The following is a 25069-nucleotide window of genomic DNA, read 5'->3' as shown; positions in this document are numbered from 1 at the left end:
ATCAGTTTTCGTCCTCCTGTTTTGTCCTATACAGAGTAAGAAGAGCAGAACCGAGCAAAACGTACCCAAGTAGGATCGGGGCAGGCAGGTACACACACACACACACACACAAGCAAAAGTGGGTCAAGTAGCGATTAACCTCAGCTGCCAGTAGGTACAGAGAGAGAAAGAGAGTTTCTTCTTCTCCTCGGTATTGTACACTTGCAGGGAGTTTATCATCATGATGATTACACATCCAACGCGATAGAGAACCAAAAAGAGAATGGCGAAAGGGGGGGGGGCGTAGAAGAGGGGCAAAAGTACTCTTCCGCAGTTGCGCCGTGTAATTGTGATGGAGCATTTTTTCACGCGCCCCAGCCCTCGAACAATGCGACTCTGATTGAATGCACCGAGACGAGATGACGGGGAGGCGTGTGCAGCGTGCTTTTGTACACGCACCTATACACATACATGTATATACAGTACGTATAGGAAATAGCTCTCCCGTCCCTGCCCCTCTGTTTCGTAAAATTGAAGCGGCACTTCATTATAGGGTAAGCGACGATCGAATAACATTATCGAATTCCCCGTGAAAAAGTAATAGGCGAGCGAGTGCAGTGCGCGCGATAATTACGTCCATTGGACGCGTGGCATGGAAAACGCGACAGAGGGGCCGCTTTGCAATTCAAACGACCAAAGTTTATAACGCGTGCCTGTGTGTGGATAACACACAAATACATGTATAGTGCATATAATAATATACTTGTATGTATTTGATCACTGGGTGCGTGCTAAGCGAGATTAAAATTATGTGTGTATGTATCACGTTGTATGGAAAATGATTCTTTTTTTTTAACGTGTTTTTAACACCACGATTTTTTATTTTTACACTCATTGCAATAATAATAATAAATTATGTTGCTTTCTGTGATTCAAACCGAGTACGCCTTGATTTCTCAGTCTTCCCCGTGCGCGTGTGAAAGGTATACATATACGAATACGTGGAGGTGCGCGGTCAGGAAGATACGCCGAGGAAAAGAGTATACGTTATATACATATATACACGTAGAGGACAATGAAGCAGTCCGCGTGCGGATAGATGATCTTTCACGGTTTCGCGGTATATAGTATACATATACCACGTGGTGTACAATGGCAGAGCGTCCGTTCCGCGCGAGTGTGTATCACATCCCCTCTCGTTGGCTCCTCCAAGCCCCCACGTACATTTTTCATTTTCCACGTCTTTTGTTTTTTATTTTTATTTATTTTTTTTTTTCCCCTCCTTTTTTCGCTACCCTGCCCTGCTTTGCGCATCAACCGAGGTTTCTCCCCCCATCCCTTCCGTTAGTTCTGCTCCTATATATACTGCTCCGATCCTCTCGTCTCCGCCTATGCACTCTCTACTGTATACGACTGTACTGGACCGCGAGCACTTTATCACGCCGTTTTATATATATATTTTTTCCTACCCCTATACACCGCGCGTATTTTTATGACTTGTCCTCGTCTATAGTTTCCCTCTCTGTCCTCGTTGTCGAGGGAGATAGAGAGAATATACAGAGGCCGGGGCGCGCGTGATATTTTTCTTCTCCCGGCTTTTGTTTGACCCATCATTCCACGGTAAATAGGATCAAGGAAAGAGGCGTCGGATGCCTATATATATAATATACGCATATATATATTGAGCGCGCGGTGGCTCATGTCGGCTAGATCGTGGATTGGCACGCGGGAGACCGTGGTTCGATTCCCGGCCAGTGCGACTTTCGGGCAAGTACCTCTGTGATTTTTCACATGTGCTTTTTCACCACGCAATGCTCCTCGAGGAGGGTTTAGGCGACCTTCTTGCAGCATAATTGCCTAATTTCCCCCTACCCCCCTCCCAGTAATGGAAGGCCTCCTATATCCCTCTTCCCTTCCTTCTCCCAAGTGCTAAGTGCCCATAGTAGTGCCCTTATCAAAGGAGCCGGACGTAGAGCACTCTAATATATATATACCTATTGGATTGCACCAGCAAAGCACGTACATGGTGGTAGTATAGTCAGGAATGCAGGTGTATGTATGTACGAATGGGTATATGTTGTATATACATGTATAGGCGGTATAATCGGCTAATGTTATTTTTCCAAGCCATGTAGGTGTATACATTCGCACAATCTGCCACCAGCCGCTCGCTCGAATGAGAAAAAACACACACACACACCCACGCGCGTACGGTATAAATATATGTATATACGGTGGCGTGCAGTGTCCAAGGTATACATATATGTATGTGGGGTCTGAATAAAAAGGATTAGCCCGCAGTGGTGCACGGAGGGGGAGAGTCCAAAGCCACGTATGCGCGTACACACGAGCGGAATACATATATAGGGCGGCTGGCTCGATAACGTGATTAACGGCGAGTGAATTTTCTCCCCCTCCTGCTTCTTCTTCTTCTTCGATAAGCGCGCGCGACGATTGACCACGCGCGGCCTTATTACTGCACCAACCGCCACTGACTTTTCGCTGAATCAGACAATAACTCACGGTTATATCGTCGCCGTTCTCTCACCCCTCGCTCCTCCACCCTCTTTCTTGCGATCATTTCGTTATTTATATACGGGGCGCGTGACACCCCTCCCCCCCCCACACACCTATCGGTCGATGGGCTGTACAAACTGTGTATTCATATGCCGGTCGGTCCGACTAGATCCCCTCTGTGATTTACTATGCTCGTGGGTGGATGACGATGACGCCCCGTGTGTGTATATACATATACCATTTATATGCACGTGGAGTTTATACGTTTCACGCACTACCCATGTACGTGTACTCACGCATCGACGGCCGGTGGTGGCTGACAAAAATCGGAAAAACTCGCCCGTCACAGGGAAAATGGGAAAAAGTGCGTATATGTATAGAGATTTTTTCGGATGAAATTTCAAAGAGATCGTTTTTTGTAATCTTCTACAGCTCTCTCTCTCTCTCTTTCACCGTGAGCGGGTCCCTCTTTTTTTTTTTTTTTACCTGCCAAACTTGTCGAACTCGTCGATTAGATCGGTACAGATGCGATGACAATTTTCTCGCTGGTCATTTTTTTTTGTCTCTCCTTGTTTTTCACCGACTAAACGCAGGAATCGGAAGAATATTGGCGCCGCGATTTCGTACACGTGCCAGTGGGTATACCGACAGGTTTGGCGGATGGAAACGAGCTCCCGTCGCGCGTTAAATTCGCCCGTAACGATGTACAGGAGTGATTGGAGGGAGTAGCAACAAATAAAAAAAACAAAAAAAAAAAAAACATCTGCAACCAACAGCAGTCGCTCGCGCAACCCCCGGTATATATTAACGGGCTCCAGGGTACACAAATGCAATGGCATGCGTACGCGTAGGAGTGGGAGGAAAAAAAAAAAAAAGACTCGAAAAGCCCTTATATTGCTTTTCGCTCGAAGCTTCACGCGGGACGTGTCGAAAACTTTGTCAATCTGCGTAACGGAGAATGTAATATGTGTATGGTCGACTTTTGGGTTGGATGTACAGCTCGAGCAAAGTGCACCCTCTATATTATATACGTGTATCTGTATACAGAATGGATGGAATACAAACATGCATCAATCCACGGGCGTGTGTACATGGGGCAGAAGTAAAGAAGTGACGGACCATCGTCGCACTAGGTGATGTGTACCTGTATCGTATATATACACGGCAGTTAATACTTTGTGCGCGCGAGCTCGTGAAAGCCCCTCTGTCTCTCCCTAAAGCTGATTAGTGCACGCGCGGAGCCGACGCCTGGGAAAGGGGTGGCGGTAAAACTGTCGATCGCCTCCACCCCCTTCCTCCGCAACTAGCTCGGACGCTCGAGGTGGTTGGTCTTTGAGTTGCTCGGAAACTTGTGTATCGGAAAGCAGGGCAGCGTGTCCGGAAATTGATGGCATACTCGTGTGTGCAATATATATATATATATAAGTATCCCGGTTATTTGGTCGTGGGGGGTGGAAAAGGAGCTGCTCACCGTTGCTGATTCGGGCACCCCCCCCCAATCAGTGCCCCTGGACACCCTGAGCACAAACAAACAAACAAACGACGGCGCGTGCGCGTCTCTCGAGAGGGATTATGTGCTCAGTCGAGGCTATACACAGGAGCTCGTTATGTCGCCCCTTTGCTCCCCATATATACACATACACGCGTATGCACGCGAGCAGACGTAAACTGAGCTACGTGGAATTTCGCACCTGTGACCCACTCGATGACTATGTATACGTACCCACAAACAATTACTCTTTGGGGTCGATAATTGCTTCTTTTTTTTTTTTTTTTTTTTTTTTCCTCTCTCTCTTTCTCTCCATGGACTCGTGAAATAGTTTCTGCGTCAGTTGTTCGGGAAATTACGTTGAATATGCCCCGATGACGAAATACTGTATATATCAATTGAGCCCCAGATTATTGTCAATTACCGTCCTCTGTCCGCGCGCACACGAGCGTCGAATATATATTATATTCCCACTCCAGCAACCAGTTGGCAATTAATCACGCAAAGATTGAAAAACGTGGCTAATGAATGTGAATAATTTTCCAACGTGCAGTTTCATCCGAGCTTTGCAGTCCTCCTCCCTTTTCTGCGACTCCCATGGTATAAACTCGAATGTCGATTAAACGAGCTGTGACTCCATGAGAAAAGACACGCAAACCTGGGCCCCCGAGAGCTTTGCTCTTCGCTTATTATTCTTCTGCTTACTTTACCTCGATTTCACCCCCGATTGGGAAAGGTTATTATTAAAGGCAATCCGTCTTGAATATGACAATGGCCCTTGCGGAAATCTCTTTGTATTTCATTATACTTTTTCGCGTTTCCCAATTCCTCGAGTGGGTTATTTAATATTTACCGACTCCTTTTTTTTCTTTTTTTTCATCCAATAACCCAAAAGGTATTATACCTCCTCCCCCGCGTATATTTGAGCTTGATATTTTGATTCGGACCAAAAAGCTCGGCGCACAATGAGATGTATAGTGTCGCTGTACAAATAAGAGTAGGTATTCGAGAGGCGAAGGGTCCGAAGGAACAAATTGAAGTTTTTGAAATAGCAAACAGGAAAGATAGTATACCCATGGACTAAATGAAAATTGCATGCATATTCAGTGCCGGCACTATGGCTATCGCGCCGATAGCGCGAATTTTACGGGATTCGGAGAAGAATAAGAAGAAGAAGCCATTGGAATGAAAATGAAAGCAAATTCTCTCAATTGAATTAATAACGAGGATCCCTTGAGGAGTCGGCCAATCGGCAATGTAGATGTATGCATGCAGCGCGTAAGTGGGGCCCTCCCCCCGAGGTATACACATGCATACATACAGTAAAAGAAAAAAAAAGAGAGAGAGAGAGACACGGAGTAGGTAGTGGAAGCAAAGAGGAGACGAAGTTTGTTGGGTGGGTATGTTTATTCATTGCGCGACGCGCGGAATGGGTCGTGACGTGCGGGGGGAGGGGGGAGGGGTAGTTGAGGGAGTAGCTGCTGACGGGCGGCAAGAGAACTCTGACGCTTTGAGCGTCACTACTTAGTCTCGGGCAGGGGGAGAGAGAGGAATAGATGGTGACGAGTTTTCGAGTTTAAAATGAGGAATGCGACGCGGGAAAGGTAAAGGCAGTCTCTGGGCTTAGCAGTCGTCTCGGACACCGCTAGTCGATTTACGGCTGCAGCACCGGTGGCCGCAGCAAATTACCAAGTTTCTCATTAATCCGATGCTGGTCGCGCAAATCTGATGCGACTCGTATGGGAGTAGTCGTAGTAGGTATAGTCTGTTGGTACAGCAACGAGCGGGTTGAGGAATTTCGTACTGAAATTGGCGGCTCGAGGTGAGCTGCTAGCTGCTCCACACCGGCATTATTATATATAAGCCTTTGATAAAAAAGATTCGACGATTACTGCTGCAGTCGTTGATTTGCCAAGTGCGAGTCTTCAGGGCGTGGGAAAGGCACGGGGCTCAGATTTCTTTGACCACCACCACCGAGGAGCCGCTTCATCGACAAAAGTCTCGAAAAAAGATTTTCAAGTCATGTTAAAAGTCACCCAAGACTCTTTTGATGACCTTAAAGTCTCACAAAGTCTTTCGAAAGCAGTAAAAGTACCCTATACACTGCTCGACATAATATGGAGGAATTCGCATGGTCCAGCATCAGTTGCGAGTGGCTCGATTTAATTGTAGCCGTGTTTTCACGTACCTCCGCACTTCCGCGACAAAGGGTCAAAGGAGGATTTAATCCCCGCGACCAGGTGGAATCGGGAAATGCGAAAGGTACTTTTTGATGTGATTTTTTATTTGTCCCCCCACCGCTCGAACCAATGACGACGACGCTCCGTGCAAAGCCAAAAGAGCGGGACATACATGGTGCGTGTGGAAGAAAAATAAAAGGGGAGTACAAAACTGGTCCGCTCGAAGAATCGGAGCAATAAACCGAAATAAAGATCTGTGCTTCCAGCTCGTATAACGTATATAATATAGCAATCGCGTCGCGAGGGTTTTCCTGTAGATTTGGCGCCGGTTCATCTGACCTGTACATTTTTTCCTCTTCCTCGGGCGATAACCCATATACTTGTCGATCCATCTCATTAAACGGCGCTAATGATCCCGTTGGGTAACCGCTCGGGACCTTTAAATTGCTTTTTGATGTATAATATATATTTTACTTAGTCAACGTCTCTCTCTTCTCTCGTTGCGCTTTATTGAGGAAGTTGACGTAAAAGAAAAAAAAAAAAAAGAAAAGGATTTTAATACCCGTTAGCCGCCTCATTGCCCCTGTCCGTCCGTTTGACTCTTGTATTCGATGTACAAATGAAAAATGTGCAGTGGTTGGCATCATCGTCGTAACGGTGGCAAAAACCAATTGGACGAAGAAGCCCGTCCCTCCACGGTTATGGATGGCACTTTTTTCTTCCGATGCATATATTATTAAACGCTCTCCCTATTATTTCTCTCTCTCTCTCTCCTCTTTGCACTACATCCAATTCTTTTTTTTTCATTTCCAATGAACGAACGAATAAAATTACGTACATATACACTCGGTCTGAAACAAATTAGTACCCCGACGTGTGTGCAACGATGAACTCTGGTACACGGGAGCTAACACAGCTGGGTATGATACGTGCGTATGTAGATATAGGTATATCTCAAGAGACCATGGGCAGTAAGAGATACACCTTCTATGTGTACATATGAGCGTCTGCTGCCGGTACTTTGTAGTCGCGAGGCGTGAACGGCATCTGGAGATCGGATTCGGCCGGTGTTGCATCGACCGCGATGTACCTATGACACAAGGCAAAGGAACCAGCGTGACTTGGAAACCATCCGCGGGCCGCCCTATTGATGTTATATACACGTCGATACAGCATACACAAGAGAGAGAGGACATCCGATAACATTACATAGACTCTCTCACGGTTGCGCTATCTCAGCCACCACCGGGGCCTCTAATCTCTCGCTCGCGTGTCGCCTTCGGCGCCGGCTACACGTATAGAACCGCTGCACGTATCGTTTTTCGATGCCTCGCCGAGCGCCTCCATACCACCCACACGATATATATTATACACGTCATTCCCACCGATTTTCAGCTCCAATTCCGATACTCTTGCTTTACCGCCTACATATTATACACATCAAATCTAACACAACAATACCCCACGTCTTAAGTAAAATCATGTTTCCTTTGTGGTGTTGCAGATGCATCCGGGTGGGGTGCCCGTCGGACCAAGAGGACCAAGGGCGCAATTGTGAGTAGAGGAGGCGTTGAGGATACAAGGCGGGGTGTCAAAGGGCGAAAATGAGCTAGCGTCCAACCATGAGCCGGCTAAAGCAGCAGCGGGGCCAGCAGCCGTGGCTACTCGGCGGCTGGCTCCTGCTCTGGCTGCTGCTCGGCACCTGCCGTGCCTCCGACCTGCCCGACTGGCTCGACGACGAGTCATCCGCCGATCCACGGAACAACCTCGCCCTGCCGAGCCGTGACCCCGAGACCACCACCAGTACGATCGGCACGTCGACGGTGCCAGCGAGCCCACAAAGGACAGAGGATGACGACGATGATGAGGCTCGTGGGCACAAGGAGCTCGAGTTCCGGTTCACCGCGGGGGTGTACAACGTGAGCATCCCCGAGAACTCGATGGGCAAGACGTACGCGGTGCCCGAGGAGAAGATGGGCATGGAGTTGGGCAGGGCGGGGCTGCGTAGCCTCGAGGAGATCAGGTTCAGGATAGTGTCGGGGGACAAGGACAAGTTCTTCAAGGCGGAGGAGCGCGTGGTGGGGGACTTTTGTTTCCTGCTGCTGCGCACGCGGACGGGGAACGTCGACGTGCTCAACCGGGAGCGGAAGGACCGGTACGTGCTCGAGGTGAGGGCGAGCGCCCGGAGGCGGGGCACGACTGGCGCAAAGGCCACCCTCCTCGAGGCCCAGGCCAGCGTGGTGGTGAGCGTGCTCGACACCAACGATCTCAGTCCCTTGTTCTACCCGACCGAGTACGAGGCCAGCGTGCCCGAGGACACGCCCACGCACAGGAGTGTACTCAAGGTCGCGGCCGAGGACGCGGACCTCGGGAGGAACGGCGAGATATACTACAGCTTCGCCGAGAGGACCGAGCAGTTTGCCGTGCACCCGGTCAGCGGCGTCGTCAGTCTCACGAGGCCGCTCAGGTATACGCTCGCGTCTTACTTTTACGCTCATAAGATTTTTTTTTTTGAGATGTATTGAAAATTATCGAGAAGTTCCAGCAATAAGTAACATTATGAACTGCAAATCGAATGCAAGGCGAAAAAAAAGGATCGATTTTAATATATGCATCCGATTCGCAATGCAGATTGGTAAATTTTGCTGAAATTTCTCGATAATTTTTATTATTCTCTACAAGTGTTACGAAAAGGGGGTTACTAGGGTTATTAAAGGGGAGAAAAAAAAGGAAAAAAAAAAATAAACCCAAAGGTCCGTTGGTTGCAGGTACGTGGAGCGGCCGATGTACGAGCTGACCGTGCTGGCTCGGGACCGGGGAGGCGAGCGTAAGGGCCAGCTATCGCGCCCGGCGAGCAGCGCCCGCGTCACCATCCACGTCCGCCAGGTGAACCTCCACGCGCCCGAGATCTCGGTGCGCCAGCTGCCCGAGATCCTGGAGGAGTCGAGTGGCGCCGAGACCTACGCCCTGGTGCGCGTCCGCGACCGGGACGCCGGCCCCCACGGCCAAATCGCCAGCCTCGAGATCGTCTCGGGCGATCCCGACGGCCACTTTCGGGTGCGCCGCTCGCCCCGGGGCAACAGCACCAACTCCGAGGGCGTCGAGTTCAGCGTTCAAGTGCTGAAGCTGCTCGACCGCGAGGCCGCGCCTCAGGGCTACAATTTGACCTTGCGCGCCCTCGACCGGGGCACGCCCCCGCGGTTCAGCTACCGATCGCTCCAGGTGCGCCTGGCCGATCTGAACGACAACGCGCCGGTCTTTGGCCGGGAGCTTTACGAGGTGAGGGTGCCCGAAACCGCCCCGCCGCACAGTCCCTTGGTGAGGTTGCGGGTCACCGATGCGGACAACGGTCGCAACGGGCTGGTGTTCCTCGAGATCGCCGCGGGCAACGACGGCTCCGAGTTTTACCTGAACGCGGACTCGGGCATGCTGTACAGCGCGCGCTCCCTCGACGCCGAGAGCAAGGCCTTCTACACCCTGGCCGTCTCGGCTGTGGATCAGGGTAACGCCGGGAGCCGCAAGCAGAGCTCCGCCAAGGTCAAGGTAGGTTGCTCGGGGCACGTCCTTTGTTGTTTTGTGTATAGTATAAGTATATGCACGTGAATCAACGTCACGGAGCAAAAAGTATGTATATACAAGGTGGTACGCGGGAGGTTGTTGAATAATTACTCGAGTTGACGCGTCGGTGCATAGTTCAAAGTACTCGGACCACCCTTCAACTTTTGAACTACAGGTTCGATATTTCAGCTTCCCATACCTTTTGGTAATACCTGTATGGCAAAACTTTCTCACTTTTTGCTCTGGTTACTATATTACGCGCTAATATAGATCGGTACAGTGCATGAAAATAGTTGACAACTCGAGAGATCCTCTGCATTCTGAACGGCTTTGATACGTGATAATAATCATTTAGATAGTTGAATATAACTCGGTATTTCGAGGATACGAAATCATATTATTGGTTTTTAAACTATGAGTATTTTTTGCAATTTAAATAATTTGGATTAAACTTATTTAACATATTTGAAAATTATTTCAAAAAATTTGTTTAAAATTTAATTGATGGATTGTTGAAAAGCATGTAATCGCCCTGGAAAGTGGTACACTTTTTGTTTCTTACCTGGACGTTGTGAGTACGAAGTTGTATTTTTCTCTCGAGATGAATTTTATTTTGAAAACCACCAATACGAAACATACTAAAACAGGTCGAAAAGTTATTACCCATATTTAATATTTCATGAAATTATGGACTAGCAAATGAGTGCATGATTTCACTCGTGTTCATTCGTACGCGGTTGAAAATAATTCTACCATTATCGACTAAAAGTTACAACGCGCTGTTTGAAACTTTCAACCTGGTGAGTCTGTTCAAGTGGTTCCACCTGTTCGTAACGCTTTAGATTGTTTCTTATTAAAAAAAAAAACTATATTTCCAAAGGTGCCCTTCTTTAAAATGATGAAGTATTGATCTATGCGTCGCGCGCAAGTATTGAATGAAATTCGTTTCAACGTTGCTTTGCTTTCCCTTGCACAAACAGGTCCACGTGCTCGACGCCAACGACAACGATCCAGAATTCGAGCACTCGGAGCTCGAGGTGTGGCTGGACGAGAACGAGCCCGCCGGCGCCTCGGTGGCCCGACTCCAGGCCCGCGACCGCGACTCGGGCGAAAACGCCTACGTCAGCTACAGCATCGACAACCTCGCCCGCGTCCCCTTCGACATCGAGCCCTTCTCCGGCCTAGTCCGCACCCGCCAGCTACTCGACTACGAAGCCGGCCGACGCGAGTACCTCCTCCGCGTGCGGGCCAGCGACTGGGGACTGCCCTACCGCCGCCAGAGCGAAGCCCGCCTCCGCGTCCACCTCCGCAACGTCAACGACAACAGGCCCCAATTCGAGCGCGTCGACTGCACCGGCCGCGTCTCCCGCCGGCTCCCCGTCGGCGCCGAGCTCCTCGCCCTCTCCGCCCTCGACCTCGACCCCGGCAGCGCCATCAGCTACCGACTCGTCTCCGGCAACGCCGACGCCTGCTTCGCCCTCGACCCCGCCACCGGCGTCCTCTCCCTCGCCTGCAGCCTCGCCGACCTCGGGGCCCGCGAGCGCGAGCTCGGCGTCACCGCCACCGACGGCACCCACTTTGCCGACGTCAACCGCCTCCGCATCAAACTCGACGACAACGAGCCCGCCGACGCCCCCAAGGAGACCACCCCACCGGCACCCCGGTTCGACTGCCGCGAGACCGGCGTCGCCCGCCGCCTCACCGAGGCCATCGCCGCCGCCGAGCGCAACAACACCCCCGAGCCAGAGGACGAGGCCCTGCCCAGCCGGTACGGCGACAACCTCCACGCCCCCGAGTTCCTCGACTTCCCCGGGGAGATCCGCGTCAACGAGTCTGCCCCCGTGGGCCAGCTGCTCGCCCGGCTCCAGGCCCGCGACCGCGACCTCGGCTACAACGGGAAACTCGTCTACGGGATCTCGGCGGGCGACGGCGACTCGGCCTTTGGCCTCGAGCCCGACACGGGCGAGCTACGGCTCATCGGCCGGCTCGACCGGGAGCGCGAGGCCGAGTACTACCTCAACGTGAGCGTCTACGACCTGGGCAGGCCCCAAAAATCCGCGTCCCGCATGCTCGCCGTCACCGTGCTCGACGTCAACGACAACGCCCCGCGCTTCGACCGGCCCCTGGCGAGCGTCCGTCTGTCGGAGGACGCGGCCCCGGGGAGTCTGGTGTTCCGGGCCAGTGCCACCGATGCCGATCTTGGCCTGAACGCGCGCATCTCTTACGCTCTGCTGTCCGACGCGGCCGATTTTACGGTGGACGCGGAGACGGGGGAGGTGCGGACGGCCGGGCCCCTGGACAGAGAGCGCCGGGCCAGTTACGAGCTGCGCGTGCGGGCGAGCGACAGGGCCGGGGCGTCGGGGGAGGAGGCGCGGTTGCACGCCGAGGCCCTGGTGCGGGTGGGGGTGGACGACGTGAACGACAACGCGCCGAGCTTCGCCCTGCCGAGTTACACGGTGAGGGTGCGGGAGGACGTGCCGCTGTGGAGCGTCGTGGCGTTCGTGGAGGCGCTGGACCCGGACGAGGGCCCGGCCGGGGAGGTCGAGTACCGCTTCGCCGAGGAGGCCGAGGGCTTCTTCAGCCTCGACGGGCTGAGCGGGACCGTGCGCACGGCCCGACCGCTGGACTTTGAGGAGCGCCAGGTACACGTGGACTCTGTATATTTATACACAGTTCAGCTTGGAAATACCTAGGTGTATGTATTTATGTGTATTTTTTATGCTTTTTCCAAGGTGCACACGCTGACGCTGGTGGCTAGTGACAGGGGCGAGCCGCGTGCTTTGAGCTCCGAGGCGGTGCTCATCGTGGAAGTGGTGGACGTCAACGAGAACCTGCACGCGCCGCAGTTCGAGGATTTCGTGGTGTCGGCCAGCGTCCCGGAGAACCGGCCGCCCGGTACTTTCGTGACGCAGGTCCGGGCGAGGGACGCGGACCCCCCGGGCCCGGACTCCAGGGTGGAGTACAGCATCCGCGCGGGTGACGGCGTCGGGCTCTTTGGCATCGACGACGAAGGTGAGTCCCCTGTTGTTGTTTTTATCTCTCTTTGTTTGGTCATATTTCGTGGGTCAGTGGGTGGTGTTGGGTCGGAGCGTCGACCCGAGCGGCCGGATATCGATTTTCCGAGGCTCGAGCAAAAATAATAAACCCGAATTGTCAGGCTTCCATGTATGAATATTCAGCTGTCCCCCCCCCCCCGTAACTATTCATAAGTCAGCGACGGTGGCATGGGTGCTTTTTTTTTTTTTTTTTTTTTTTTTTTTTTTTTTTTTTTTTTTTTTTTTTTTTTTTTTTTTTTGATAAGTACTTCCACGAGTAGAATTTCGTCTCGTGCGTGCATACCCCCTTTTCTTCCGAGGTGTATTTAATGCATCTGTTGGTGTTGCGCTCGGGATCACGAGGCGTCAACATCGGCGCACACGCATACGTGGACAGGAAGGAGCCGTCGGTGTCCCTCGGGTGGTTGAACTGCTGCGCGGAATTTGCGTGTATAATTAAAGCCTTGGAGGATGTGTACGTGTATCCACCCCAGGAGGAGGAAGAAAAGTCGGCGCGCATTTAAAAGCTCCGAAGCACAAGTGTATATGTACGGTCGAGAGCTGATAATCTCCGAGATAATCTTTCGCGTATACATACTCGGCTATAACGCGGCTTTCGCTTGAAATAACAGCTTTTCTCAACCCCTCCCCTTCCCTCCCCCTTTTATGTACACTTATCCTCGGGGATTTTTCGTTTGAGCGGCGTTTTCGCATAAATTCGTTATTAGCGGCTTGTTTGCCCGTTCGCTGGAGAAAAAGAAAGGGGAAAAAAAAAATCTACTCTACGGGTATAATACGTGTCATTTCCTTGGATGCACTTGATAGATAATAATAATAATGATGATGATGCCTAATAATCGGCGGATCGATAAACTTTGGCAGCAACAACAACAATAATGGCTATTCCTTTTTTTTTTTGCTTTTTTTTCCTTCCAATATACTTACGTACAAGCCCGACGTTGGAAGCTTTCATCGGTCGTATAATAAGTAATAATCGTAAACGTAGGGGGCATCAGCAGCGCTCGCGGCGCGTGTATATATATACGTGTATACACTCAGGCTTTCGTAGCGAGTTCGTGGAAGCCAGTTTATGTTTGCGAGAGAGAGAGAGACGGTGGACTGGTGGAGGCGGTCAAGGAGCAACGCGCCGCCGCGTGCATTAGCGAGTGTAGGTCGACGACTGCAGGCTATACATTATTATATATACATACAGCATGCATAGGCAGACTTGGTGGTCATGATTAGTATTTTTTTTTTATGGATTTTTAAACGTCACTTTGAAAGAAAAAACAAAAAAAAAAAACAAAAAAAAAAACGTTTTTTCCCCTTCATACTTGTAAAGTGATTTTATTTTTATTCATCACTTTTCACACTACAACATTGTGAAACGCGTTTTTTCCCCTGACATATCAAAGTGCGCAATTCATTTTAGATATTAAAATTTATATTTTTTTCTTTCAAATTATTACGCATCGTTTTTGCTGGAAGTGTAGGTAGTTGACAAAAACATTTTATGAGTACAAAGAATCACCTTGAAATTTTTAGCAAAAATTGTATTCCAAAAAAATTTTAAATGTATGTACGTAGGTACAGTTGCTCTCTGTGTATACATTACATGATCGAGTGCATTTGCAAGTTTCCTCGACTTTACTTATACTCGACAAGTCACACAGTAAAAGCGTATAGGCATACTTATTACGTACTGCACATATACATATGTACAAGTTCTAGTGGTTTCGGGGTCGTTGACCTCTACACATAATATATATATATATATATTTACTATCGCCCACACCGGGTATTTATTGCCTCTCATATTTACGGATTGGGGAGCTTATACAATGCACGTTCGCGCTAATTAATTGCGGAAAATTGTTATGCGCAAAAGTCCCTATTTCCCCCCTCGGATCGCGCCTTCGATGTGATTAACCCAATGCTGCAAGGACTTGCCAATTACTTCCCTCCCTACATATACCCGCTCTGTTGTTGACTCGCCCGCGCTCGCGCGTGTTGTTGCAGCGTGTTTTTACACAGGCGTCGGATCGATTGGCTTCGTTCGCCTGCTGTACCACCCTTCCTCTCTCTCTCGTTTTTTTTTTTTTTTTTTATTTGTTTGTTTGTTTTTTTTTTGGTTTTTTCACGCTTTTTGCAGCCCAATTGAGCAGCCGAGCGCGCCTTGTACAGGATTACATCGAACAATGAACGAACGAGCGAAATTAACCAATCAATCCCCTCGGCCGAAATGTACATAAATATACACTTTTCCGCAAACGAAACGACGCACGATCGTCACTCTATACGATTATATTGGCCAAATTGATCAAAGCGAGTGCACTCAACACGGACTGTGCGAAACTTTCCTCCTCTCGGCGGACCCGAGCACGGGAGGAGGAGGAAATTCTCCAGCCGTTCAGTGTCCAATTACAAGTCACGTAACGCAATGGTGTGTACAAGTATACGCCAGCTGCTGAGAAATAAGAAGCAAAGAGAGAGCCCCGCGTCGCTGCCTGCGTTGCGCGTATGTATATATAGGTACATGCAAGGAGTTACATGAGGTATACCCAACACGCCCCGGCGCTTATGTGCCTCCCGTTCATGAATGTTTAATGCAGACAACATTAAGCGGCATATGGTTGCTTGCCGGGTGAGTGAGAAATAAGCCTCGTCCTCCTCCGTAGGCGGGAAGGGGGTGGGATGAACAGAGCGCACCCCTCGCTGCGTAATGTTCTAATTTCCCGTTGGACCTCCCTGTCTCTTTGGCAAACTTTTTCTCTCCTCACACACCCGTGCGTGCGTAACATCAAGTGTATATAGGTATGTGGATAAGGTATATAAGTATAGGTCGAGTCCGCACTTGTTGCCCAGGTACTTTTCTTTTCGCGTGTACCTATACATATTTGGTCCTTGAGACTCGGAAGTTCCTTCGCCCGGACTTTTTTCCCCGTTCCTCTCTCCGATTTCGATTCATTTGCATCGAGTCGACGAGCCCCGAAGAGGATTAAACGGGGCACGAATGGCAGGGACGACAACCTCCGGGTTTGAATATTCATGTCAGAGGGACGCGCGCCTCGCTGATTTTTTTTTTTTTTTTTTCGTCCCTCCAGCCACCGTTCCTCGGACTGTAATACCCACTTGTACGCCTTTTGACTTTTTCCCCGGCCAAGTAAGCTGGCGAATCAGCTTTTGCCCGGCCGGGTATTGGCGCACCGAAAGAAGATGACTATGAACGTATACTTGATAATAAAATACATGCACAGCTTGATGAATCAAATTCACGCCCACGCAAGTGCGGGGGTTCACCTCTCAAAGGCTTGATCGTAAATAGGGGGTAATATGAGCCGAGCGTACCACGTGTTTGCCCGACTGATGCTCCTCGCAAACAGCTCCGCTCAAAGCCAATGTATGTTCAAAGGATACGGAGATGAGTTTGTTGTGTACTTTTTGTTTGTTTTCGACCGATTGTGGGTGGAAGAAAAAAAAAAAAAAAAAAAAAAAATGCTTGAAAGATATCGGCTCGGCTGATTGAGTGAAAAGCGGAAAATACCCAATGTACTTCTGTCCGATATAAAAAAGGGGATTTGATCGCGGCGATTGATACACGATGAGCGAAAACTTTTGCACGCGCATCACGTACGTATCACTGGGGCGATTAACGATGACGAGCGGCGGAAGGGGGGGCGTATAATCGGCAATTTATAATTCTTCGAGCGAATAATAGGTACACACGCAACACCGGCGATTTCGGGCATTTAGCGCATTTGCATCGTCGGTGCAGCACGGGGCAAGAGATAATACGATAATATCGATAACAATGAGGTAACGCCGGCAAAACAACACAGGCCTGCGCCTTGATTCAGGGGCGGAAGCCCGTATAATGTATACGTATTCGTATAATCTGCGGCTCATCTACGTTATATATATATATACCATATTATATACAACGTGCGTGCGAGTGCGTGCAGCTAATGGGGGGTGAGACTCGCGCGTACATGATGTGCACTCGCGTGAACTATGGCCGCGAGGCTGTTCATGAATCACGTAATAACGATACGCGTCGCGATTACGCCCCGCCACGGCAATAATAATTATTGTTTAACGAGATTCATAATAACAAAAGTTATCTTGGACTCGCGTATAACGGGCAATTGATCGCGCTATCGCCGGCACGAGCTGTATAATGTATACACTTGGATTTTTTTTTTTTTTCGCGCTTTTGATCGCAGCGAAGAAACCAAATGCTCTTTCATAGCTCGAGCGAATAGGCGGATATAACGCGCCACTCCAATTATAATACAACATTTCGAGCAAGTATATGCAAAAGAATCTCCTTCTCCGACGAATCAACCGTATATAGTATAGCGATGGAGTGGCTGTTGGTATAGTTGGTATAGTTGGTAGTGGTAGCGCGGGATATTTAATAAAATCCAAATGAGAGACGAGAAAACAGCTCAACGAAAAAGAGAGAGAGAGAGGTCGGGGGGATGGAAAAAAAATCGGGAAGCTCATCGGAGTAAAGCGTATTCGCTCTTTGACGGGAATTCAATTAAGCTAAAATCTCGGCGCAACTGTATACATTTGTGCAGACCCACTGAACGGTCATTTTTGTATTCATTTTCCCATTGGTCCAAAGTCCTCTTTAACAAAGTACAGTATTTGTCCCTCGTTGGTGAAATATCGTATCGTAAACGCACATTCATTATCGCTACATTTTTCACACCGCACAAATGATGAAAGGAAAAAATCGAGTCCTGCTAGAAAAAATTATCCCTCGCGCTCCTACGGCAGAAGCACATACTATAACGCGCAAGCGTTTGTAAAGCGGCGAGAAAGTTTGCCAGAGAAAAAAGGAAGGAAAAAATGGCAAGTTTCTAGTTGACGGAGCAGCGTAGGTGTTCATGGGGGCTTTGAAGTTGGTTTGACGCCCCGAGGGTACGCACAGGCAAGAAGCATGTCAAAAGGCAAAACCCGGACTGAACTAGCGTCACCAGTGCAGGGGTTTCCTCGAAAAACGTTGTCCTCGCGGCAGTCGGCTATTGTCATCCGTGTGCACAGGCATCTCCGTGAAAGGGAACGAGGAGGAAAATTTTTTCTTTCCTCGTCGTGAAATTCATAAACGCGCCCTTGCGCATCGCTTACGTCATGGCAAAAACACAGTTGGATAATAAAGTCCCTCGTTTCGAGTTGATGAAAAAAAAAAAAAAAAAAAAAAAAAAAAAAATCCATCGCATCACTCGGTAAGTTTGCAAAAATTTATCCATACACCTTCCCCAACTTTTTTCATTTATAATTTCCACGCTGCTCTCTCGGTGGCAAAAGGAAGCGGAGGTCAAAGGGCGCGCCAATGGGTCCGCTAATGAAAATAAACACAAAATTAAACGCGCCCGCGAGAGCCATAAAGTATACGGCGGGGCAACGGAGAGTTTTACTTTATACCGGCCGCTACTCTTACTTTGGATCCTTTGCCGCGGGGATTTTCAAGTTTGCCCCCCAGCCCCTCGCGGCGTCATCCCGGCTTTTCAATCAAATTTCCGTCTCCTCTCCACCGTAATGCACCGCAAACACAGACGTCGACTCTGACCAACTTTCGCAGGCGAGCAGTCCAGTGCGAGAGTAAGTAGTTTGGTAATTAGTGTACGGTCGATGCGATATTCCCAAAGCAACAGAGCCACATTAGCAAGTATTGCACTTGGGATGGAGCGGCCAAAGGACCGAGATGTATGGAAACAAGCATAGGTACAACAACAAGGGCGTGGTGGGGGGGGGGGAATAAACGTAAATTATTCATAAGAGCGCCCCGCGTGGCTCGACGGAAAACGCAGACTCGTTGTTTACATTGATTTTCCAGTCGTCGTGCATTCGACTCGAGCGTTTTCTTGCGTCGCGCCGCGCTTGCACGTATATATACCTGTAGGTATACACACTTGTGCCGCGTGTGGCCCCACATTTGGAGATAGGAGTCGGACACACGTACGTCGCGGCTGTAGGTCACATTGGGAAAAAGAGGCGCCGTAGATAGGGAGAAAAGCACTCGGCTTCCTAATATCTTTTTTCTTTTTTTTCTTTTTTCATCCACAGGCACGCAGGGAGAGGACCCATATAAATAATTCTCATTCAGATTTATGACGGGAGCAGCTTTCTCTCTCTCTCTCTCTTGCTTTTTTCCGATTCGCACTGGCGACGCGCGCCGTTACTCTTTCAATTTTCAACTCGGGAACATCGACTCTCCTATACATGCGTCGCGGTGGTGGCCTACTTGGAGAGAGAGAGAGACTTTTCTCGTGATGAGATGCCCCCCGGGACCCCCTTTTCCCGCACGCCAACATTTTATCGGCCCGACGCTAAGAGACGTACACTCCCGACTATTACTTTTCCCGTGTACGGCGCTAATAAAAAGTGCTCGATCGTATACTTGTCTCAGCGGTGCACTGGCAATGCTCGTCCTTTAATCGTGGCTCTCGCGCGCCACCTCCAATTGAATATCTCGTTTTATTTGCTTTTTTCTTCCTCTTTCGATCGATATTTGATTTTTTATGTACATATATTTTTTTTTGTCCCTCCCAGTTTTTCAATTTACGAGAAACCACACGATAAAACAAACACCGAAGCTGCGGTTACGCTGTTTTCGTTTGTTCGAGTCTGACGAGACAAAAAAGAAAGGGTGGAGAAAAAGGGAAAAATTCAATTCGCCACGTAACGAAATACCTTTCGAACCACAAAAATTTCAATACCAGCGGGTATAAATATGCATGGCAGCCGAAAGAGATAATTAAAACGATGACGATCCCACCCGAGCCACCTTTTTTCCATACATATGTATATATACGATACATCGCAACCTTTATAGGTACAGCGGAGGGTCGGCGTAACGGGGATTCAGCCCCTTAAAATCGATTTTCCCATTTGGCGGGCCGCACTCGAGAACCGCGTCTCGTGACTCCAAAGTTATTTGCAGTTAAAGGGAAACGACTCGAGTCAAAAGTGGCCCGTATCCCTTAACATTTTTCGCACGATTTGGCCCCGCGCACGAAGCGCGTGTACTCTAATGCCCCTCGATCGGTTCCCGTTTATCGGCGTGCCATTCTTTTTTTTTTTTTTTTTACGTCTCCATTAGTGCCACCCCCTGCGTTCAATTTATTCCTGCAGAACAATATTTTGCTTCCCCTTACTCTTGTCGCTGCTCAATGCGAGCTGACAAAATGAGTCGTGTCGCTAATGACGAAAGGGAATTGAAACCAGGGAGTGAAGGAAGAAAAAAAGCACCCGCCCGGTGTTACCCCGGTTAGCCAAGTGTTTCGTCGAGATTTCGATTTCACTCGTCCCGACGGGGGCAGCTCGGCGAAATCCCTCATCTTTCTCTGTCCAGCGGCAGCTGCGCGTGCAAGGGGCTCTCAGCAGGAGCGCCATTTTTCCTGCAGGCCCGCGTGTACCGACCGATCGGGGGAGAAGGAGGAGGAGCGCCCCGAGTGGCCGCAAAGCCATCGCCGACCACCGCGATTTATCACCGAGCGAGAGACAGCCAAACGAATCGTTCCCTCGGACGTGTGAGTACGGCCGAAGGAGCCGGGGATTACACGGTTGCGCACTGGTACACGGGTGTTTCGTCCAGGGAGAGGCCGCCCTCTTTTTCCCAGCATCCATGTACGGTAGCCGCGACGCGTCCTTTTTTTCCTTATTCCCGCTTTACAGCTCGATCCCCCCGCGTGTTGTCCACCTATGTGCACAGGTAAAAACCTCCCCTCGGCAACTTTGCTTCTTCTTCCCGGTGTGGAGGCGAGGAGAAGAGATTCGCGAAAAAGCCGGACCGGGGGAAAAGTTAGGGATCGGCGGTAACAATCGCAATAAAAGCCGGGAATCGCCCGCCGCAGGTGAAAAGAAAAATAGAACCAATGGCCGTCTCTATCGGCTGCAAATAGAGAGAGAGAGAGAGGAGTATAGCTCCCGAAATGTGTGTATATCTATCAGGGGCGCTTCCACCGACAAACGGCTCCTGTCGGCGTCTTTGAGAGTGGAAATTTAGCGCCCGTGGCTTCCTCCTGCACGTAGTACTTTTCCGGACGGTACAAATGGAAACCAATAAGTTTCAAGCATCTCCCGTTCGTTCGTTAGTGATGCCCTTCGCGGATACTCCCCTCTCGGTCGATACATTGTATTGCTCCGTTCGAGGGGTCTTTAATGAATTTACGCGTCAAGTACACGTATACACCCGTGCATGTCCAAAGGGTTGCAATACGTGTACGTAACAAAAATCATAAAAGCGGTGCCGAGTGGGAAAACGGTGCGGGTGTTGTTATTGCTTTTCCAGAATCTCGAATTCCCCCTTGAATCGACTGAATTTAACGAGCAGAACCGCGAGGAGAACGGAAGGGTGTTACACGAGATCCTCGCCTGTACAGAGGATACTTTGGTGTGAATAAAAGATACGTGTTTGTCTCTACGTTTTCTGAATTTCAATTTTTTTTTTTTTTCCCTCCTCGCGTCCTCTTGTTTCCATCGACGCGAGGGATCATTATATCCGTACCCTTTAGGTACGCGTGAAAATCGCATTGTGTTACAATGTTGGCATAGATATTGTATACCCTCCTGTATATCATCAGTTGAACCGTAAATTAATACGACTCGGGAGGGAAGCAAAAAAAAAATTACGCGTCTACATGGTAATAATCTGTACGGATGAGAGCTACCGTGGATTCCACGGATCGAGGAAAATATTTGCACTAATAATAATAATAAAATCTGAAATTCTTCCCCAAGGGCTAATCAAGCCGGTCCATTCGCTCGCCTCCGAGATTATTACTTCAGTGCTCATTATACTCGTGTTTTTCCTCTCTACCCTGTATGCTTTTACTTTGCGTTCATTTAATTTTTTTTTTTTTTTTTTTTTTTTTTTCATTTTCAATGTATCTTAACGAGATTGAAACTTTCGTTACTCTCCCCCTCCCTCTGGTAATGGGGAGGAATTAAAAAATCATCCCTTCATTCATATGCAGGGAAGAGGAGAGGGTACATACAGATTTGTATAATTTCTCGCGGAATTTCGTTACCCATGCAGACGCGGGCATAAATATTAATACGATACTTAATTAGGCTATAGGGGGCGTGTACAATATATATGTACGTATATGGAACGAGAAATACGTTTTGTACGTGTTTGGGCATTAAGCGGCTTTTCAATTAGTATCCTCTACTACTTATAACGTGAAATGAAGATAAAAAGGTTGTAGAAAGTGAATAGCAATTAAGCCATCGGTCGGCGTTTGGTGGAGACGCGCTCGTTAATAATGAAGCCGTATAAATGCCGCACCGGATATGAGGTGAAAGAAAACACGCGGACACGGGGAATCGGAGGAGGCGGAGACACCATCGCCGTAATAAAGTAGGTAACAACAAGCCACGCGCTTTGTGTATATGTATAGAGCGCTGGCGATGCATCGGATTACGGGGAGCGCGGCTTTTGTTCATTAGCCGGGCACTTTGCTTTAATTGACACCTTTGATCCGACGCGTGGGGAGTACCTCCCGCGTAATACGGATAATCCAGCCGCCCTAGCTTATTCCCCGAAAAACCACCGGTGGCACATATACCTTTTTTGTTTTTTGTTTTTTTTTTTTTTTTCTTACTCGCAGCTGGTGTGATTGTTGATTAAAAAAAGCTAGTCCTCGTCGTTGTCGTTGGATATTAAAACCTTATGTAAGCCATTGTGGAATTTTCCTTTTCTTTTTTTTAGACTGTATACGCCCGAGCTGCTTGTAACGTGGATTTTTTGTTTTTTATTTCCAAGAATGTTATTGTTGCTCGGTACCGAGACATATTTACATAAGTACAGCTTGAGCAAATAAAAAAAAGGAATAACGAGGAAGAAGAAGCGAAGGAGAGAAAAAAACAACAACGTGCAAGCTCTCGAAACAATGTGCACGTCTTTTTCTTCTTTTTCTTTTTCTTTTTCGTCAGCTATACATATATAAGAACAAGACGTAATTGCATTCATAAAACTGCAGACACGCAACAAGCAGCTGTAAACTTTTTCCGGGGAAATAATAATCTGATGTATAGGTAACGTCGCCAGCCCTCCTCCTTCCCGCCCCTCGAGCTTTTCCAAAGAGGCGCGAATACATAAACACAACCCCTCCCCCCCTTGACTCTTTGGTTGGTTGCTCCCGCTCTCGGTTCATTGTATATATCCGAAAGTTCATTATGCATTCGAGCGTATTTACATAACGGCTATCATAGGACGCCGCGCCACGCCGTGCCGCTATACATATATACGTACGAATAATTGGCGCGCGCGACACTAACAAATGACCGAAACTTCATCTAATTACCGCACGAGAGAGTGAGTTGAGTGTTTATTGTTGACAAGGGACTCATGTGAGGGGGTGGGGGAGGGACACTCGGATACGTACATTGGCCCATTCGCTTCGAAAGGCCAATTTCCCGCGAAGCTGCTTCATATATGCCGCAGCCCCGAAAAATCAAGCTCAAAGCGCTTGCGTATCATCCCCTCGAGCGGGCGCGGGCGTTGCGTCACTTTGTTTGTTTGTTTCCCCATTTGTGCGAGTACACACACACACACACAAATCGATCCGGGATTCGAGCGAATAGCACAATCTGCGCCATAAGGCGATTGCGTAATAACTCGCTTTTATGTTTCTTTCTTTCTTTACGAAACCCTGCGTATCTAATAATGGAAAATGGGGCCGTGCAACGCGACACGATTTCGGGGTAGGTCGTCCCATCACGCGGCGGCGTGTCGTTGGAAGAGCGCGGGGGCAAAGTGGATATGAGGGAGGGGTGGAGAATCTACCCCCGGGCAATAACTGTAATCGCGTAGCTGCACCGGAGAGGGAAAAGGGAGGCGCGCGAAGGGCACCTCGTTCGGGCTTAGCGTCTTCCAAGTGTGTCGCAAAGCTCGCGCCAGCCGTATAATCTCCGAGGCTTTTCTCTCCCCGGCACCACACTCCCAAATGTATCTGCTACGTATATCTCCCTTTCATTTCCCTTCCTTCTCCGTGTGTTGTGCGTATATATATTTATACAACTATCGCCCAATAGCAGCAAGCAACTATTGATCTTTTGGCTGCCGATATAGGTGTATGTGTATACCATCGCACGAAAGCTATGCTGCTCTCCGTGTGGGTTGTACTTCCGTGCGATTTAATCGCTCTACACGCGGGCCCATTCGAACCAAATGATGTTTCTCCAGCTCTCCTCCCGCGTGCGCTATCCAACAACTCCCTCCCGAAATTCATTTCGCGGGTAACTAATACCACACTCCTGCCCTACAACTAATTGCGATGATTGTCAATCAAGGGCTTTATTTAATTTGTCCACACAATATACGTGTATACCTGAACGCGTAGGTTGTACATCGAGCATTAAACGATGGTTAGGTAAAAACCAAATCAAGCAGTTGGAAAACAACCAAGTGCTGTGTACACAATATATATATAAATTCAGTAAATTCATCGTCATGGTAAAAGATGGAAGAGGTGGAACTGGGTTTTTTCGGTCAGTATAAGTACTCGGGTGTTATTTCACGGGACTCCGAAAGAGCAACGATCATTGCTCTTAATTTTTATTTCCTCCATCGTGAAGCGCTTATACAGGTAGGTACACAACACTTTTGTCTCAAGAGCCGAAGAAAAGAAAACAAGAATCTTTCCGGTACATGTATTTTTAGACCCCGTATAAGAGTATCGGTCGTATATATATACGTAATATGTATATTCAAGTGTTGGTCCACGTAGAAGAAATATGTATATATATAGAGAGGTGGAGGGAAGAAAAAATACAGAGGGGAAAAACACGTGAAGCCTTTTAGCGGCATGTGTATATCCATAATGTTTTTCATCTTGTTCTGCACACCTTTATCACTGTACCCCTCATTGTATGCGTGGTGTTCCGTTCGAGTATTGCCTATTCTCGTCTCCGTGTAAAAAAACTCGCGTTGCTGTAAACGTCGCCCGAAGCTGTACACGCGCGCGCCTCTTGATCGTATCTATATAATATACCCTATATACGCGTTACATCCCGATGTATGTGCGCGTTAAACGCATCAAACGAAAATATAACAACAACCCGTGTATAGGTGAAAACGCGCGGATCGATGATGATAAAGGGAGGGAACAACGCAACAACGCGCCCCCGCACATCAGATACAATATATTTATATAATAATGGTAAAGCCCCGGCATATTCCCTCTGCGCGATGCTGATCGTGGTAATACGGTATATATAAGTATAGGCGCGCGAAATTCCAGAGCAGAGAAGGGAAGGGAGATATGAATCCAGCTCTGTAACCATTATATAAAAGG

The 25069-nt window shown here is 48.7% G+C and overlaps 1 protein-coding gene across 1 annotated transcript in view; it reads left to right on the top strand.

Annotated features, from left to right (window-relative positions):
- The window catches only part of kug (FAT atypical cadherin kugelei), a 113464-nt gene that overhangs the window by 37250 nt on the left and 51145 nt on the right, over nt 1-25069 (top strand). Inside the window, exons 2-5 of the mRNA XM_014355057.2 lie at nt 7670-8632; nt 8934-9708; nt 10704-12365; nt 12456-12735. Of these exons, the coding sequence (XP_014210543.2) occupies nt 7788-8632; nt 8934-9708; nt 10704-12365; nt 12456-12735 (3562 nt within the window). The 5' untranslated portion in view covers nt 7670-7787. The remainder of the gene's footprint in view (nt 1-7669; nt 8633-8933; nt 9709-10703; nt 12366-12455; nt 12736-25069) is intronic.

This window comes from Copidosoma floridanum, unplaced genomic scaffold (assembly GCF_036245765.1).
Source record: "Copidosoma floridanum isolate Cflo_tuat_1 unplaced genomic scaffold, Cflo_Japanese_pri ptg000006l, whole genome shotgun sequence".
Lineage (NCBI taxonomy): Eukaryota > Metazoa > Arthropoda > Insecta > Hymenoptera > Encyrtidae > Copidosoma > Copidosoma floridanum.
The sequence above is the reverse complement of the archived record's forward strand: the minus strand, read 5'-3'. Positions and strand labels throughout refer to the sequence as shown.